Source organism: Indicator indicator, chromosome 3 (assembly GCF_027791375.1).
Source record: "Indicator indicator isolate 239-I01 chromosome 3, UM_Iind_1.1, whole genome shotgun sequence".
In the NCBI taxonomy this organism is placed as follows: Eukaryota; Metazoa; Chordata; class Aves; order Piciformes; family Indicatoridae; genus Indicator; species Indicator indicator.
The window spans coordinates 38,187,125-38,204,159 of record NC_072012.1 but is presented as its reverse complement, the minus strand read 5'-3'; the positions used below and the strand labels follow the sequence as shown (position 1 = coordinate 38,204,159).

At 40.2% G+C, this 17,035-nt stretch overlaps 1 protein-coding gene across 2 annotated transcripts in view; it reads right to left on the bottom strand.

Annotated features, from left to right (window-relative positions):
• Nucleotides 1-17,035, bottom strand: part of PDZRN4 (PDZ domain containing ring finger 4) — a 246,061-nt gene that overhangs the window by 14,704 nt on the left and 214,322 nt on the right. For both annotated transcript variants that reach the window (XM_054399580.1, XM_054399581.1), the window contains 2 exons: nucleotides 5,346-5,444; nucleotides 2,774-2,836 (listed from right to left, as the gene is read on the bottom strand). In XM_054399580.1, the coding sequence (XP_054255555.1) occupies nucleotides 2,774-2,836; nucleotides 5,346-5,444 (162 nt within the window). The remainder of the gene's footprint in view (nucleotides 1-2,773; nucleotides 2,837-5,345; nucleotides 5,445-17,035) is intronic.

Genomic DNA, 17,035 nt, shown 5'->3' with positions numbered 1-17,035 from the left:
TATTTGGTTTTGTCCAGTTCACAGCACAAGAACTGGATTATTCTCACTGTATCAAAAAACCCACATACTTGGTCTGTTTGAAAACGGGTGAAAACAAATATGTAAGAAGGAAATGTCTGATTGTTTGTGGGGGAAGCAAAATCTTGTCATCTTCAAAGTAGCAGGAACTTCCTCATTGAACAGTAAAGACACAGTTGCATCTCTGCATCTATGTTTGGCCTGAAGATCTTGACTCAAAACCACAGCTTTAATTCTTACCAAAGCAAACCCCATTGTACCCTGATTATCCAACCAGCAGTGACTAAAATGTCTGAGACCATTCAAATCCTGCATGAAGGGATAGCTGTGGTCTGTGGGAGACCAGACAAACACCTGGTAATGCAGAGCTGCCCTGAACCAAAAAGCAGAGATGCAGCCACAGAAATGAAAATCCTCCAGCTTATGCAAAATAGTCCCAGACATGGTCGTTGCTCAGGTGACTTCTATTAGCCAACCAATTGCCTCTCATTGACCTCCGAGGCAGTGGCCCTGCTGTCCCCAATCAGCCCAGATGTGTTCACCCCATACCAGCTGCAACATCATGGGGGATGAACGGGACTTCAACCTCACCCATGGCATCTCACTCCCATAGACAGAACTTATTAGCCCAGAGGTTCACAGCTAAAAATAGCAGATATTTAGTTAAGTCTCACTAGGACTGGCCCTATAAAACCTTACCCTTGATACTGTAACATTTAATGTAAAATATTCAGGCTATTCTTAGATGCTTAAGGAGATTGTGAAGGTGATGGGAAGAAATCTGCTGTAATATTGTGAGAAATACATACAATGGAACATCCCTCCCAGCCTTAACCAATGCCACCAGCTACTCAAAGAAAATGCCCCTATGCTCAAGGATCCAGCTCTCTCCCAGCCTCGGTGTAATCCCCCCATAATGGCACTGTCACCTTCTATTTCACTGAGTTATCTCATCAATAAGAATAGATAGAGGGTCAATGTGTTTTCAGATATGAAAGTAAACCCCACATAACTCTACGGGTGTTAACTTTAATGATCAAACTCATAGCTATATATCAGCACTGACATTAAAGTAATGCTCCAGTCTACAAGAGGACAGCAGAATTACCTATGCTTTTCTCTCCCCACCACAGTCTTTACTCACAGTTGAAATTAATTTCCTTAGGAACTGAAGAACATTGGCCTGAACTGGTGTTGGGTTTCCACTTCACTCGGAAATTTTAGAAAGCAAGCAGTAGAAAATACCTACCATCTCTTTCCTTATTTTGAAACACATAGATCAGGAGTAAAAGGTGTTCCTACTTGGTCAAATAAACGTGGGGGTTTTTCCCTGATTTTTGAAAGTTAAAAATATTGTTATATCCCATCTTGCTTTCTTCAGTTGATATTTTAGAGAAAGACATAAAAAGCAATACACTGGCTTTTATACTCCTAGCCAGACTCTATTATGTGGTCCCATCACTCCAAGTACCACCGAGTAACTCACTGCCCTCAAGCTGTGGTAACTGTGTCTTCTGTGGGAGGAACACCATCCATCCTGTGAACTTTTTCACATACCCAACTACACAAGAGAATAAACCAGTAACCCCTAAGTGAGCCCTGAAATTAAAATGTAGCTTATTATTTCCTCTCTGAAAGATGAGCCACTTTGGTAAGCCAGCTCATAGACCCTGTTGTGTTACCTAGACTCCCAAAACTGATACCAGAGTAAGAGATACAGGTATAGGCTTCAGCAAAGGCATTTCCTGTAAAAATGAAAAGACTGGAGGGAAGAGACAGACTGATCTCATGACAACCCGAAAGCTCATGTGACTAAATTTATGAAGAGCAATTATAGAACTGGTTACAGAAAAGTGTCTTGTCACAACCAGAACTTCTGCTGGGGCTTCAGTAGAAAAGGTCAAAATACAGGGAAATCATCTGGGAACAAGAACTAAAAGGCTACAATACAGCAAAGACTTTCCAGTCTACTAATTTTTGGTAGCTGTTTTGTGATTTTGTCACTAGGGCAAAAAATGGGACTATTCATTGCCACCTGAAAACAGAAACCCACTGCCATCCTAGCTACTTCCCTCTCTACACATACACTGCCCTCCTCCAGAGCCAGCAGCTGGCCACCCTCACCCACAGGATTGTGCTGTATCACACAAACCCATCTTTGGGACAGCTTTTTAAATAAGTGGATCAATAGAAACAAAAGGAAAAAAAAAAAAAAAAGCTAAGATGGTGGATTAGAAAAGAATTCAGAAAAGCAGCATTTTACTGGAAGAAAGAAAATACTAACAAAAGCCTAATGAGACCCCTCCTCATATATGTTAATCTTTCATTAACACCACATAATTTATATGAAAACTCTTAACACTATGCCCAGCACAAGTGAGCTTTACTCAAATTTATGTGACCGGTGAAGATCAGCAAGTCTCTGACACCCACATTAATGTCTGCAGGATCCCTGTTTAGAATTTGACACTGAGATGAACATAGTAGAAATGGGATTTATTAATAAATATGGCACCAAAAAAAAAAAAAAAGACATTGTACATAAGGGCATCAGCTAGAACCAGTCTGTCATTCTCATTTTTCAGTATATGCACTCCAGCTCCTGGCTATTGTGTTAAAAAACAGACAGACACGGATTTTCTCATTGATCATAGTAACAAAGAGAACTACCTTCCCTCATTAACAGTCCACAGAGAAGACAGCACTGTGTGTTTGTCTGAAGAAAGAGTTTAAGGAAGAGTCTGTTGTCACATACCTGCAAAATGCGGTCTCCTTCACGGATCCGGCCATCCCTGGCAGCAATGCTGTTTGGATCAACCTGCACAGGACAATATCCAGTAACTGAACAATATCCAGTAACCAATTGAACACAGAGAGATTTTTACTGGAAATGGTAACAGTTGCATGATTGCACAAAGTACCATTTTTTCTCCACACAGAAGCAAAGCGAGGTTTTCTTTAGAGTCATATGAACTCAATAGTTCCTTAAATAATCATATAAGCTTGTTTTAGATAAAAGCCTGAGGACAAGAAAGGGTTGGGAGCATACAATTTTCAGATTAATACTTTTGTATGCGCCACCATCAGGCATTAACCCTCAGCTGTCAGATCACTAGGAATTAATGCCAGTCTGTCTTCTCTGGATGTTCACTATGGACTGAGGTGCTTCTGTGGCAGCTGATACCTCTGTAGAAATAGGCCTGTCTTTGGGAAAAGAGTAGGTTTATTTTTCTTTTGTAGTAACATTTACTATTAAATTATTATCTCAGACATCAATCTATTATTTCCCTGGAATTTTGCAGCTTGTGAAGAAACAGCAAAAATTCCCAAAGGATCTATATTGTATAGATCACTCGCATGTACCGTGTATCTTGCCTGGTCTGAGTCAGTTAATTTTAAGTTAGTTTAACCTAAATAGATGTTTAGGGCTCCATTAATAGTTTATCAAAGTCACTATAGCTCATTCCTGAGCAATGACCTACTGTTCATTACAGGGCAATTTGATCTATCACCTTTCACCTGACGGTTATTGTAAATCATTTATTTTGCCTCATCATGCCATAAGCTATTTTTTTCAAACCAAACATTTGAGTTGAGCATTGCAGTCGAGGTTTGCAGGTTACATCCTCTACAGCTGTTAGAAATTATTTTCTCATGCAAGGTCATAGTACAAAAATGATTCTGAAGTGCTTCATCAAGTACAAAAGACAATACAATTACATTGTCTTCAAAAGTTCTGAGAAATTTCTACCACATAGGAAAACCAGCACATTTCAGATACAATCCTGGAGTGTATTAAGAGATTCCTGCATTTTCCTTGTCCTCAGAAAGTCAGACAAATTTTAACAGCAGAGCTTATGCAACTCATGGAAAATTTTTTCTTGAGTAGTTTTCTATTAATTCCTCATTCTTGTTCCGAGGCTGAGTTTTTCAGCTTCTTTGACACTGTTGCTGGCCTGTGAATGTGCACTCTTGCCTTCATGGCAAATACGTGCCAGTTCCCTGCTATCTTAGAATTCCCTCTACAAATCCTCTCTGTCCACGAGCTTCTCTCAGAATTTAGAAACACAGCGTCATAGAATATCTCAGGTTGGAAGAGATACATAAGGATCATGGAGTCAAACTTCCTGCTCCTCAGAGAAGTACCTAAAACTAAACCATATGACTGAAAGCATTGTCCACACACTTGAACTCTGACAGGTTTTCTGCCATGATCACTTGCCTGGGGAACCCGTTCCAGTCAGTACGTGTTATCTTCAGCCAGAAGAGAGGAAGAAACAGCAGCCAGACAGCCCAGCAACTGCCCCCACTGCCGAACGCAGAATGTGCAGAGTGCCTACTTTGTTTTGGGTAATAGTTCTTAAACATTTCTATCTATCCAATGGAAGTGTTTAGAACAATCAGTATTTTGCTTTCTTACACCCAATAGTGACTTATTTACATTCTTTCACTTTCTCTGTTCTGAACTTTGCAAGGAAAAATTAAAGACAGTTTCAAACCATCACAATCACCCTCTTAATGAAGAACCTTTTCCTAATGTATAAATCTGGTTCAATGTGTTACAAAAGTGACAAATTGGAAGACAGTTCATGTAAGGGAAATCACCAGCAACTTGGAGTCACAAAAAACCCCCACCAAAAACCTGAAAAACCAATCCTTTCTGAATGTTTGGAGGCTCAAAGGGTGCTAGTGTTCCTGAAATTCTTATAGACTGACTCTGTGAAACACTAATAATACCCTGGGATGCCATGCTTTACTGGTGAAGCCAATGAAAACCTGAGGGTTCATCCCATCTCAGGATCCAGTATTCTACTTTCTGTCTGGCAAAAAAAAAAAAAAAAATATTGGTCTTCCTAACATATTCCTCTCACAAGCTACTCTCTTAACCCATGTGCGGTTTGTTTGTAGCACAACTGCAAAGAACCCACACATTATAAAATAATGGTTATCCACTGTTCTGATTATTTAGCCTGTGGCAAAGGGAGAATGCAGGCATGGTGTGGAGAAAGTGCTTTTCTCTCCCTGATTTCCACCACAAGGTCATGTTTCTTTCAAAATTCAGACCATGCTCAGACTGCTTTGTACTTGCCTAACTATGATGTTTGTAGTTAACAGCATTCACATTAAAGAAGCTCACTAGTAACAATTACATTACTTGGACAGCATATTTCAAACTGATAATCTAAATGAATTGAAAGTGACATATGCTGGCTGAGGACCAACACTTCTGCATTCTGGTCTCAGAGCACTTGCTCTTACATTCCCTGGCATGTTCACCCTTCCAACACGAGCATGTCCCATGCTCTTCTTCATTGCCATATCCTTACCTCACTGACATAGATCCCTGTGTCCTCTTCATCATCAGTTCTGTAACAGACAGTCAGCCCCAGCTTCTCCTGGCTGCTAATGCGGCACAACTCCACCTCCTACAAGAAAACACGTAGGTTCATGTGGTGGCTTTTGTCAAGGGTGGAAAAAAATGTGTAGCACAAGGGAGCACCAAGTTGCTGACATACTCATGAGGGATGACTTATAATTCCCAGTCTCAAGACACAATATTTTGTGTGCATCTTTAAGGGGGAAAGGGGGTGGGAAATACTCTATGAATTAAGAAGGAAATCACAGTACATTGCAGGTTCAAGCTATATAGAAACTTTGAGAACTATGGTTGTATATTGCTTTTGCCTTTTTTTTTCCTTTTGGATAACAGAAGCTGACTTACAGCATATTACATAGTCATTTGAGTCCTATCACATCAACTGTTGATTTGCAGGATAAAAGACAGGCTACATATCAATCAATCCATCACACAACTGCCACTCGCTTCTAACAGCAATCCAAGCCATAAAGCAAAAACACAGCCTTCCATTTATAGCACAATTCCTTTCCTGGCCAGGTTAGTGCCATAGCTTCACTCCAGAAGCTGTTAGAAAAGGATGCTTCAAGGAATCTCCTGTGGAGCTGAACAGCCGTGGCATCCTCCTCACTTGTGAGATGATGCAGAAAACATATTTTCAGTGCCAGATGTCCCAGCAGTGGCATCTCATGAAAAGTGCAAGTTTTAGGGCAGATGGTGCTGTGCTAACTATTACATACACTCAGATAAGTTAAGCATCTTTAGGGTTTCATAGGGGAATCGTTCATGAAAATGCAAAGCCACACTTGGTTTAAACACTGTGAAAGAAATAGTTGTAAAGAAGCACAATTAACCCAGTAATACAGTATTAGCTTGGTTGCAAATAGGAAACTTTAGTTGATATTGAGATACAGAGAGATAGATAGACAGATAGATAGAGAGAGAGAGAGAGAGAGAGAGAGAGAGAGAGATTCACAGGGAGTCTTCAGGTGACATTTAGAGCTTAACAGTTTCTGCTTCTCATAGTTGTACAAAAAAAAGGAGAAAGACAAACTCACACTTCAGTTCTCAGCCTGTGATACAGAGCTGGTTCCTCCCCATCCCTAGAGATATCATGCAGATTAATCTATAAACTGGAATGTGGTGCACAGCAGTGGGGACTCACTGCTGTGTCTGATTTCAGTTGTGTGGACCAGGTGTCAAAATACTACAACTTCCAGAGAAACCTGCCATTCAGGCACAAGGGTTAGCCAATGAACTCTGTGCCGTTTTCATTTCAGCTGAACATATTTCACAAAGTGCACTGCTATGGCTCCCTCCATTGCTCCCTCACCAACATACACATCTACACGGGTTCAGCACCTGCATAAGCCCTAAAAACTTCTCCCTGGACCTTAGAACATTCAATGTCTTAATGAAAACTAAGAAAATGTAGAAAATGCCATGAAACCTGTAGTGATCTTTTGTTCTTCCTAAATATGGCAGGAGTTTGAAATATGGTGGTAAGACCTGGCATAGTCACCACCAGTAGATGTTATACATCAGGTTTGCAAGAACAAACACAGGACCATGTTTTGTTATGGAAGAGAATCACAGAGACCTGATTTTGGCATTGGGAGCAGAAATATGTGTACTGGAGGAAGGCCTATTCAAAACCTGTAATAATTGATGCCTCCAGAGGGAAAGAACACTTGACTGGAACTGTAATACCAGGGAGAAATTACAGTAACAAAATGGCTTCAATTACAGCAACAAGGTATACTTTTAAGGAATAAAGAAGGTTGTGATCCCTTGGAGGCCTATAAGGATGCCTAAATATACCATAAAGGACTGAGACTGGGACCTTTAAATCAAGGCGAATGAGGAGCTGTGTGCGAGCTGAAATCCACTGAATTTTATTGTCCTGCTGACTCAACCTCCCATCTACCTGTGCTAAGGCTATACAGGGGCTTGAGGACTGCTCTAAACATAATTTCTTTGGTTAGGAATGACCTTGAAGTTTTTGTGGATGATTTGTCTTCAAATGTTACTACAAGGCTATACAAATGTTTCAGGCTGCTTTCAGCGTACAGGGTCAATAAGCAGGAAAATTTAACTATTAAGACATGAAAGAGCAAAGGAAAATGAGGATGACCCTACAAGCTTCATCCTGGGAGTCCAAAAGCTTTGCTAAAAGTGTCTCTGGGAACCAGTTGATGACAAATATCAGTGACTGTTATTCTTTGACTGGGATGTAACAGCTTTGGCTGTGCATAGTGCTTGAATTGCCACAGCTTTCATTTCTCTGCCCAGTAACAGAGCTTTGAGTTGAGATCTGTAGTAGGTACTCTCGGGACTACCTCCTTTCTAAATTGCTGTATGGGATGTAGTCTGATGACAGAATCATGGAATCAAAGAACCACAGAATGCTAGGGGTTGGAAGGGACCTCAAATGAGCATAGAGTCCAACCCCCCCACTAGGATTCCAAGGTCTTTCTCCATGGAACTGCTTTCCAGCAGGATGACTCTGTGCTGGTGCCCAGTGTTATTCCTCCCCAGATGCAGGACTCTGCACTTGTCCTTATTCAACTTCAGGAGTGCACATGGCTGTCACCACTAGAAGCTGTAGACACCTACAACTGAGATACTGGCACTTAGTGTTAAAGGCCCAAGAAACACTTAATGGTTTTCAGTCTGAAGTATATACTCCAAGTAATATCTTATTTAGCATGAGGGAGAAATTGAATGAGGTCTCTAGCTCTTCATCGGAAGTAATTACAGATAAATGATTTTTTTCCCACTGCACATCTGCACTACTAACCTCACAGCATCTTCTTTTTGACAGCAAATATGTAACCACATCCTGGTTACATTCAAACAAATCAGGGTTGACAAAACATCTTTGAGAATTTAAAAGTACTCTGCATAAAATATTAGATTACCTTTCAGAATAAACACCCATTAGTCCAACCTGTAACTCTATATAACAAGCACATCTGAAACAACTTCAACAGAAGAATAACAACCATGACACTAAAGAACCTGGACCATCATATCAAATGCAATTGACATTGCAATTTTTCACAGACACTTTTCAGTGTTGTTTTTCTTTTCCCCAACCAGTCTTCAACAGAAGAAACAATAAGTTTGGCAGCAGTAATGAATTTGTGAGAATGCAATTTCCTTCTCACAAACCCCTTTAGATATACACACATATAACTGATTTCTCTTTGGGTTATGTATGTAGGGACTGAATGGATAGTATTAAAAATTCAGCATTTTAAAAAAATTAGTGAGAAACAATCTTGGAGATTCATGAAGTGCGCTGACAGCAGATGGTGGAAGGAGAGGGACTGAGGAAATAGCTCAGGAGATGACAGCCTCCCCCTCTTCTGGGCACTCTGGGGGCAGCCACCTCTCAACACAAAGAGTATTCTGCTGCCAAGTGACAGAAATCAATGCCAAATTGCTAAATCTTTGACTTGTTTTTTCTTTTCTCTGTGTGGGCAGAACAATATTTCAGTGCATTACCACAGTGAGGACAATGCTTTAAAGTCTTTTGCCATACATTAAAAGATAGATGTGAAAATCAGAATAGAGACTATCCTGTCTTGAAATACTGGGATGCAAATTTCCAAGGTAACTCATTCCTTCAGACATAGAAAAGACAGCAAAGAGGTGCAGGTCATGCTCCCGAAAGACTGAAAACTGCTTATATTGGTCATCCTCCAAAGTGATGGAATACTGGCAGTAGCCTCTGGCTCCCAGCTAAAGGCTGTCATTTGCTGCAGTGATGGAAAACCAGTTTGCAGGCTGTCAGCCTCAGAAGACATAAGACCAAACAAGGAGCTCCCACCTCTTCAGAGAGGGAAGGCTAGGTTAATACTGTCATTTCTCTCAAGTGGTAGAGGAGTAGATTATAAATGTCATCAAGTGGGTTGTTGGCTTTCTAGAATTGCTGAAAAGAGTATAAGGGCTATTAGAAGAGACCCTGTAAAAGTTTGCAGTTAATAGTGGGTTTTCTACTAAAACCTAGATAATAAAGAGTAAAGCTGATGGTCTGACAGGAAACATACAAGGAACCCTTCAGTTAGCAGTCTTTTTTGGAGGAAAAAAAAAAAACTCTGAACTCTTCACATTTTCCTGCCATACACTAGAAAACAGATTACATCCTAAGAGGAAAGTTGGTCAAGATTCTTCTCACTGCATCCAGAAGATTCTGACAAGAGTTACTCTTTTGATGACTACTAAGCCATGAACACCTTTGAATCCTTTCCCAGTTCTCTGTCAGGATTACCTACACCCCTCTCTCCCCTCCATTCAAACCATCCTACCCTGCCTGGTACGCTTTTCCACCAACACAATTGTCTTAATCTCCCAAGCCCTTCTCGGTCCATTTTTTCTCTAAGTGACTCTTCATTCATATTCACACACTTCACTCACCCTTTACTCCCATCTCTTCCATAACATTTCCATTGTCAGTAAGTGCCCATGTCCACAAAGCCTCTGCACCACCTTCCTTTTACTCTCGTCTTATAATCCATCATGTTACCTCATCTATAGAAATCTGTACAGAAATTCTTGTTTGATAAGCAGAATGTTCCATCTACTACAGTGACTGCTTCACTATATATGAATCAGGCATATGGCTTGGCACTACCAAAATAACCTGTTGCTACTACCACTTTGTTCTCCTTCCTCTCTCACATCTTCCAATCTTTTGTCTTACCTTCTCGCAAGTTTGTGTGATTAGAAGAATTTTTTTGTATGGATGGGAAATAAGGCAAACAAGAAATCAGAGCTCAATACAAATTAGTTGCAATGATCAACAAGCTACCTTATTCCCAAGGTTTGAGACTCTCAAAGTCCATAAAAGAACCCAGAATAAGTATTTGAAAGCAACTGGGTGACTTTGAAACTCGGAATAAACTTGAGATCTAATGTGTCCCTTGCCCAGGAACTGCCAGGGAATAAGGGATTTCAGAGACTCTCTCATGCTCTCTGTGATAGTGTGAGTTTTGTTGAATTTGATCTATCATATTTGCAGAATTAGTGAAGACATTGACTGAATTCTTTCCAAGGAACTGTAATTCAGGCTGCTCTACTGCAAGGGAGGTTTAAGAAGAAAAACACTGCCTCAGCTCTAAAAGGCTTAGAGTCCAGCTGCTGGACTTTAGCATTATGGACACTGGGAGGAGCAGCTGACACACCAGAAGGCTGTGCTTCCATTCAGAGAGACCTAGCCAGGCAGAGTTGGGCAGAGAGAAATTTAATGAAATACAACAAAGGCAAGTATGGAGTCTTGCATCTGGGGAAGAACAACCCCATGTACCAGTATAGGTTGGGGAGAGCAGCGTATGGAAAAGGGACCTGGGAGTTCTTGTGGACAGAAGGATGCCCATGTGCCAGCAATGTGCCCTTGTGGCCAAGAAGGCCAATGGCATCCTAGGGTGTATTAGAAGGGGTGAGGTTAGCAAGGTCAAGAGGCATTCTCCTCCCCCTCTACTCTGCCCTGGAAAAGCTGCATCTGGAATATTGCATCCAGCTCCACACCCCTCAGTTCAAGAAGGACAGGGAACTGCTTGAAAGAGTCCAGTGCAGAGCCACAAAGGTGATGAAGGGAGTGGAACATCTCCTTTATGAGGAAAGGCTGAGGGAGCTGGGTCTCTTTAGCCTGGAGAAGAGGAAACTGTGACCTCATTAATGTTTATACATATGTGAAGGGCAAAGGTCAGGAGGATGGAGCCAGGCTCTTCTCAGTGATGTCCAATGATAGGACGAGGGCCAGTGGGTACAAGCTGGAGCATAGGAGGTTCCCTGCGAACATAAAGAAAAACTTTCACTGTGAGGGTGACAGAGCACTGGAACACGCTGCCCAGCAAGGTTGTGAAGCCTCCTTCTCTGGAGACATTCAAAACCTGCCTGTATGCATTCCTGTGTGACCTAGTGTAGGTGATCCTACTCTGGCAGGGGGCTTGGACTCAATGATCTCTTGAGGTCCCTTCCAACCCCTAACATTCTGTGACACTCTCATCTCATCCTGTGTCCATTTTTCATTTTTGTTCACTCACGACTTAGACTTAGTTTTCTGTATGTGCTGTAGACCCAAAAAAAGTGATTCAACATTATTCTATAGTATTACAAAGCTGAACTCCACACTTGGCTACCTCATGCTCAAACATGACTTTCTGGGACTGGGAGTCTCCAGAGGCTACACTCACCAGGAAATCTGCTGATTTCCTTTGTAATTTACTTGTGTATGGAAGCACCTTGACCCATTTTCAGAATGGGCCACCTTAAAAAAAGGTTACCAGAGTAGGTCCCAAAAAAGGAGACCTTAAAGTAAGATTACAAATGACAGATGATGAACTTATTGATACAAGTAACTGGCTGAAAGATCAAGAAATGCATGTTTTCTGAAAAATTACTGGATTTATTTTAGATTACTAGGCATATATTTGAGACTCTTCCCTAAATGATGCTCTGCACTAAGGAAAGAACATTTCCCTATCTTCTCAAATTCATCATAATTTTGAAAAATAATAGTAAGACCCTGGAGGTGTTTAAGGCCAGGCTGGATGTGGCTCTGGGAAACCTGATCTAGTGTGAGGTGTCCCTGCCCATGGCAGGGGGGTTGGAACCAGATGATCCTTGAGGTCCCTTCCAACCATAACAATTCTATGATTCTATGATTTTGCCTCATCAGCAAGTTTCCAGAGTTTTCTGCCCTTATGTCTCTATTCCCTGTTCAGTTGTTGAATGCTTTGGTGCAGTCACCTCATACAAATTTCTGACTTGTGTTCTTTATTTAGAAGCAGAAAACAATGCAAATGCCACCAGAGCAGCAGGACATAAAAGAATAAATAATTACAGAGTGTTTGAAAGGCACTGTAGAAATATTATAAATACTCTACATCCTTCTGATATTCCCCACCTGCCTTTATAGCAATTGTTGCACACAACTAAAAGGACCAAGAGAGACTATCAAAATCATAATAGCTATTGAGTCCCCTTCACCCATAGTAGTATATCAGAGTAATGGGTCCCATGAACTCTGGTAACACCATTAGAAGGGACAGCATGGAATCAAAACAGAACAGTATTTTACCAAAAATTGTCAGTGTATGATCATTTCAGGTAACATTTAAGTCCTCATTACAATGAGAAAATCACCTCACTGTCGAGGCATAGTAAAATCCTACATTAATTTTAATTAGTGTTACTCTCCAGTGTAACAGAACCTGTGATTTATAGTTGAGGGTTTGTATTTTTGTGACACAGTAAGACAAAGGACCCTAAACGTGTTCTGTTCATAATACAGTCATGTATTTAATTTCTCACTATTAACTAGCATCTACCTTGTGTCATTTAACTCCATTATCTTTAGAAGAAATGAATGTCAGCTCTCCATGCACCTTATATACTAGTACAATCCAGCCTGTAAAACCCAAACACCCTCTGTATATGAGTGTTTTGAGTTTGATTTCCTAGCTTCACTCCATCTAAAAACTCTCCTGAATGGAGAAAAGACAGAAAAGGTCAAGTTTTGCTATTTACAAGTACTAAATCACCAGGTTTTAAATCAAGAGCCAATTCAATGTACACATACAGCTTTTAGAAAAGGAAGTCACCACTGTGTACTGGAGAAGGATTCCTACTTCACTAGAAGAAAGATAAAAAGCTGTCAGTGTGGTAAAGTTCTTGTGTGGTGAAATAAACAATGCAATTCAGATATGCTGTATCTTCATCCCAAAATGTATAAAAGAGTCATATCTTGGCTCAGGTCTTTAATGTGGCTGACAAACTCCATCTGCAAAGCTCACAGTAATGTAACATGTTCTAAGGCAAAAGAATTCAGACAAAGGCAGTCTGTGGAGGTCTCTCTGGGTTCAGCAATCTTTCTGTACCATAGGATGATCACTAGTACCTCTTGGATCAACTAGATTATGAATTGTAAAAGCCATCAATAAAAAAAGGGTCACCTTCATAGCCACCCAGAACAATGCAGTTATCACAATTAGTGAATTATTGCCTATCACTAAATAACTGGCCACATGCATACTCTGAAACAACTCTAGGTGTGAGCTGAAACACTAACGCCTTTACAGACCACTAACAGCAGAGCTTTGAAATCTTTACACAGTTTACCTCATAGCTGGGATGAGGTAAGGTTCTGCAAATGCTAAAATAAATCAAGGATTACTTGACAGGTTTCACGATAACATCCTTCTTTTCCTCAGTTTCTTTCACAAGCACTTGCAAAGCTGTGTCTTTGTGCCAGGATAGTTATTTTTTTGTTGCAGCCTTGATTGCATTTTGTGAGAGCCCAATATGCTATTGTCTCAAAACAATATGTGGCAGGGCCTGGCTGATGTCCCTTAATAACTCTCCAGACCTTACATTGTCTCAAATAAGGTGTGGCATACCTGGTCTGAATAGACCCTTAATAGTTCTGGAGGAGAGCTGCTGGCCTGGAGATGGTTTAACAATGAAAAGACAGAATTTCTGCAGAGGCAGGAATTCCTTCTTTCAAAGCCACTGCAACAGCGCCACAGAAAGGCCTGTGACAGACACTGCACTGCAGGGGCTTCATGCACACCTTTCTTCATGATTTGGAGAGACCATCCCCCCACACCAAAGGGTATAAAAGGACCACAACCTCTGAAGTCCACTTTCTGTGGTCTTCTACCACAGAAGACCTTGGGGGATGTACGCCCACCAGCAAAGAATTTGGACTACACCTGTGAGACATTGCTGGAACTAAGGGTGACAATATCTTTTTTTCTTTCTATCTCTCTCTTCATCTCTCTCTCTTTTCTTCTCCTTTTTCTTCATGTTTTCCCTTTCCTCAGGTCCAGTCAAGTGTTCTTCAGGAGCCAGTGACTGAGAGTTTCACTGGATCAAATAAAGCTAATCCATCAGCTGTTTGGTATTGGTTCACCTTAATTTACCCTGAGGAAATTTTTGAATCTTAGCATAACCTCCCCTGCTGCCCAAGGTTGGCTCAGGAAGCCAGGTCATGACACACTTTTGAAGAAATCAAGGCTTACTGAATGCAATGAGTGGATCCTAAATCTGATGATCTGAACTGGAGAAGTGTAGCATTTACCATAAATTTTAAGAAAATGAGAAAATAAAATGAAAATAAAAAAGCAAAATAAGAAAAGAATATCCACTTTTATCTTTGTTTTGGATTTTTACCTCTAATAATAGCTGTGAAGCTCTTTTAATGTTCATCTTGCTAATGATATAATTGACAGATGATTAACTGCATGAATGAAGAACAAAAGGCCAAGAACAGAGTACTTGCACAATAGCTCAGTGCAGAATTAACTGAGAAAGTACATTAAGATCTGATTTATTTTAATTTACTGGTTATACAAAAAAACCCAAAACTCATTCATCCAAGCTACCGTCATTCTTCTGAAGCAACAAACAGAAGTGCACAGGGAGTACAGACATTTTAAAATTAAGCGTGAGATCAACCTTCAGTTTATATGCATAGCTGAATTTTGGCTGCTCTTCACATTTCTATAAGAAGGTTGAGAAGGTTGTCCTGCAAAGTCAGATCAATTTCATCAGCTTCTTGCTAGTGGTCTCTGTAAACTATAGAAGCCAAGCAAAGCTTGGTCTCAACTTCATAACTGTGTTTAGTAAAGCCAATCCTGAAGTTCTCATCACTTGGAGTGATGTAAGCACCTGGATCATTATCAGGCTGAACTCCAAATAGCTGAGCATCCCAGCAGCATCTCACTAATGACATTCGCTCTTTTGGTCTCTTCCTTCACATGACTGGAAGGATACATTTTTTCCAGCCTGCAAAATCACTAGTCATTTGCATTGCTACCTTATGTAATATTTAATCTTCATAATGCTGCACACTTGTCACCACCGGCAAGTAATTTTCCTCATGAAATAAAAATAAATAATGCAAACAGAACCAGAGCTATCCCTTTGCTCTTTTTTACAGGAACATTTCAATCTAATGAAGTCCTAGGAGGGTAGAGAACTAACAGTGGAGCTACTAAGAAGAAGAATTCATCTCAGATTCAGAAGTGATGAGCATAGTATTACATGTTACATACAAGTATCCATTGCAAATGATTGTGGATGTAAAACAGAGGAAACAACAGCTTGGGTTTGTAAAATAAAACCAAAACAAACCAACATCATCAGATGTGTTCCATAACACCTATTTCACCTCTGAATTTGTACCATGCAGTAGGGGTTGCAAGTGTCATTACAAATATCAGGGTATGTACAATGGATAAGACTACACACTAAAACCTGATGTGTGGTGTTAAAAGAAAGCATCACATTTCATCTTACCCAAATTGTGTTTCCAGCTCTCTTAGCTAGGCTTTGTTTAGTAATTATGCCTTTAACAATGACCAGAAGTAATTTGAGGAAATTCAGAAAAGAGATGTGCGAATTATAGAGTCAGCAAAAGTCATCACAACAATCTCTTTTAAGTATGTGGGGTTTTTTGTTTGGTTTGGTTTAGGTTTTTGTTTGTTTGTTTGTTTGGGTTTTTTTGTTTGTTTGCTTGTTTTTTCCTATGGGCTACCTATCTCAATTTAGAAGAAGAGAGTTTGTGTTGCCCCCAATGTATATTAAACAGTCACTACTTTTTAAGGTCTATTTCTATTTTTTCAGGCTTGGGATAGGTGTTACATATTTAATTGCATACTTGTGTGTGCATGGGTGTGTGTGTGCAGAGGTAAGGTAGTAAGTGTGTGTAAATTATATAAATACATAGATACATACAGCATGTATATATTTGTGTGTAAGTGCATGCCAAGCAGGTCAGTTACACTGCAGTCTCCACGGGCAATCACCAAACAATTAATTTAAGAACATGACTGTGACTCCTGGAAATACAGTGATAGGACATACACTTATAATGAGAAAGCAAAGTGTCAAGATGACCCCACAATTCACAGAACCCAAGCAATGACATTTCCAGCCATCTCTGGACTCTCACTTTTAACGACAAACCCTGTAGAAGACTAATGATTTATCAATAACTGCAAAAAAGAGCAATGGCAAAAGGAAACAAGAATATTCAGTTTGCTAGAAAAGCTATTCTGTCACAAGCTAGATGAGTCAAACATAAAATGCCTCTTCTCACTTTACTTCCATAATAATTGCATATTTAGGGTGAGCTACTGGAAAGAAACAGCTCACCAGAGAGACTATATAGAGGAAACGCCTATCCCTGCAGTTTTCTTAAGTGTACCAATAAACAAAGATCAAACTCACCTGGGATTCTGGGACTGCCAGACTGAAGGCAAATAATAATGCAGGCAAACAAAGGTTTCTAATACCATCAAGAGTTATGCTCTCTTGTTAAAAGGGTTTTCCAGCAAATATGTTAATGTCTGCACAGCACTGTCTAATTGTGGGCTATGTAGCAGAAATATTCAGTGTGAAACAGTACAGTGAAACTGCCCTCCCCTTCCCAGGACACTGCAAATTCCTACTGTATTATTTTCACAACATATTAACTTGCATTTAAATGTTTGTAGTGGATTTAATTTAGAAACACTGGTCAGTTCCACCAGAAAAAGAATGCTTCCATCAGAAAAGCAAAGATCTAAACTCCTCTAGTACCTTCACCATGGAATGTAACAGGCATCACAGGATTTTAGCAGATTATAGTTCAGTTTTCAAAACCAGGTC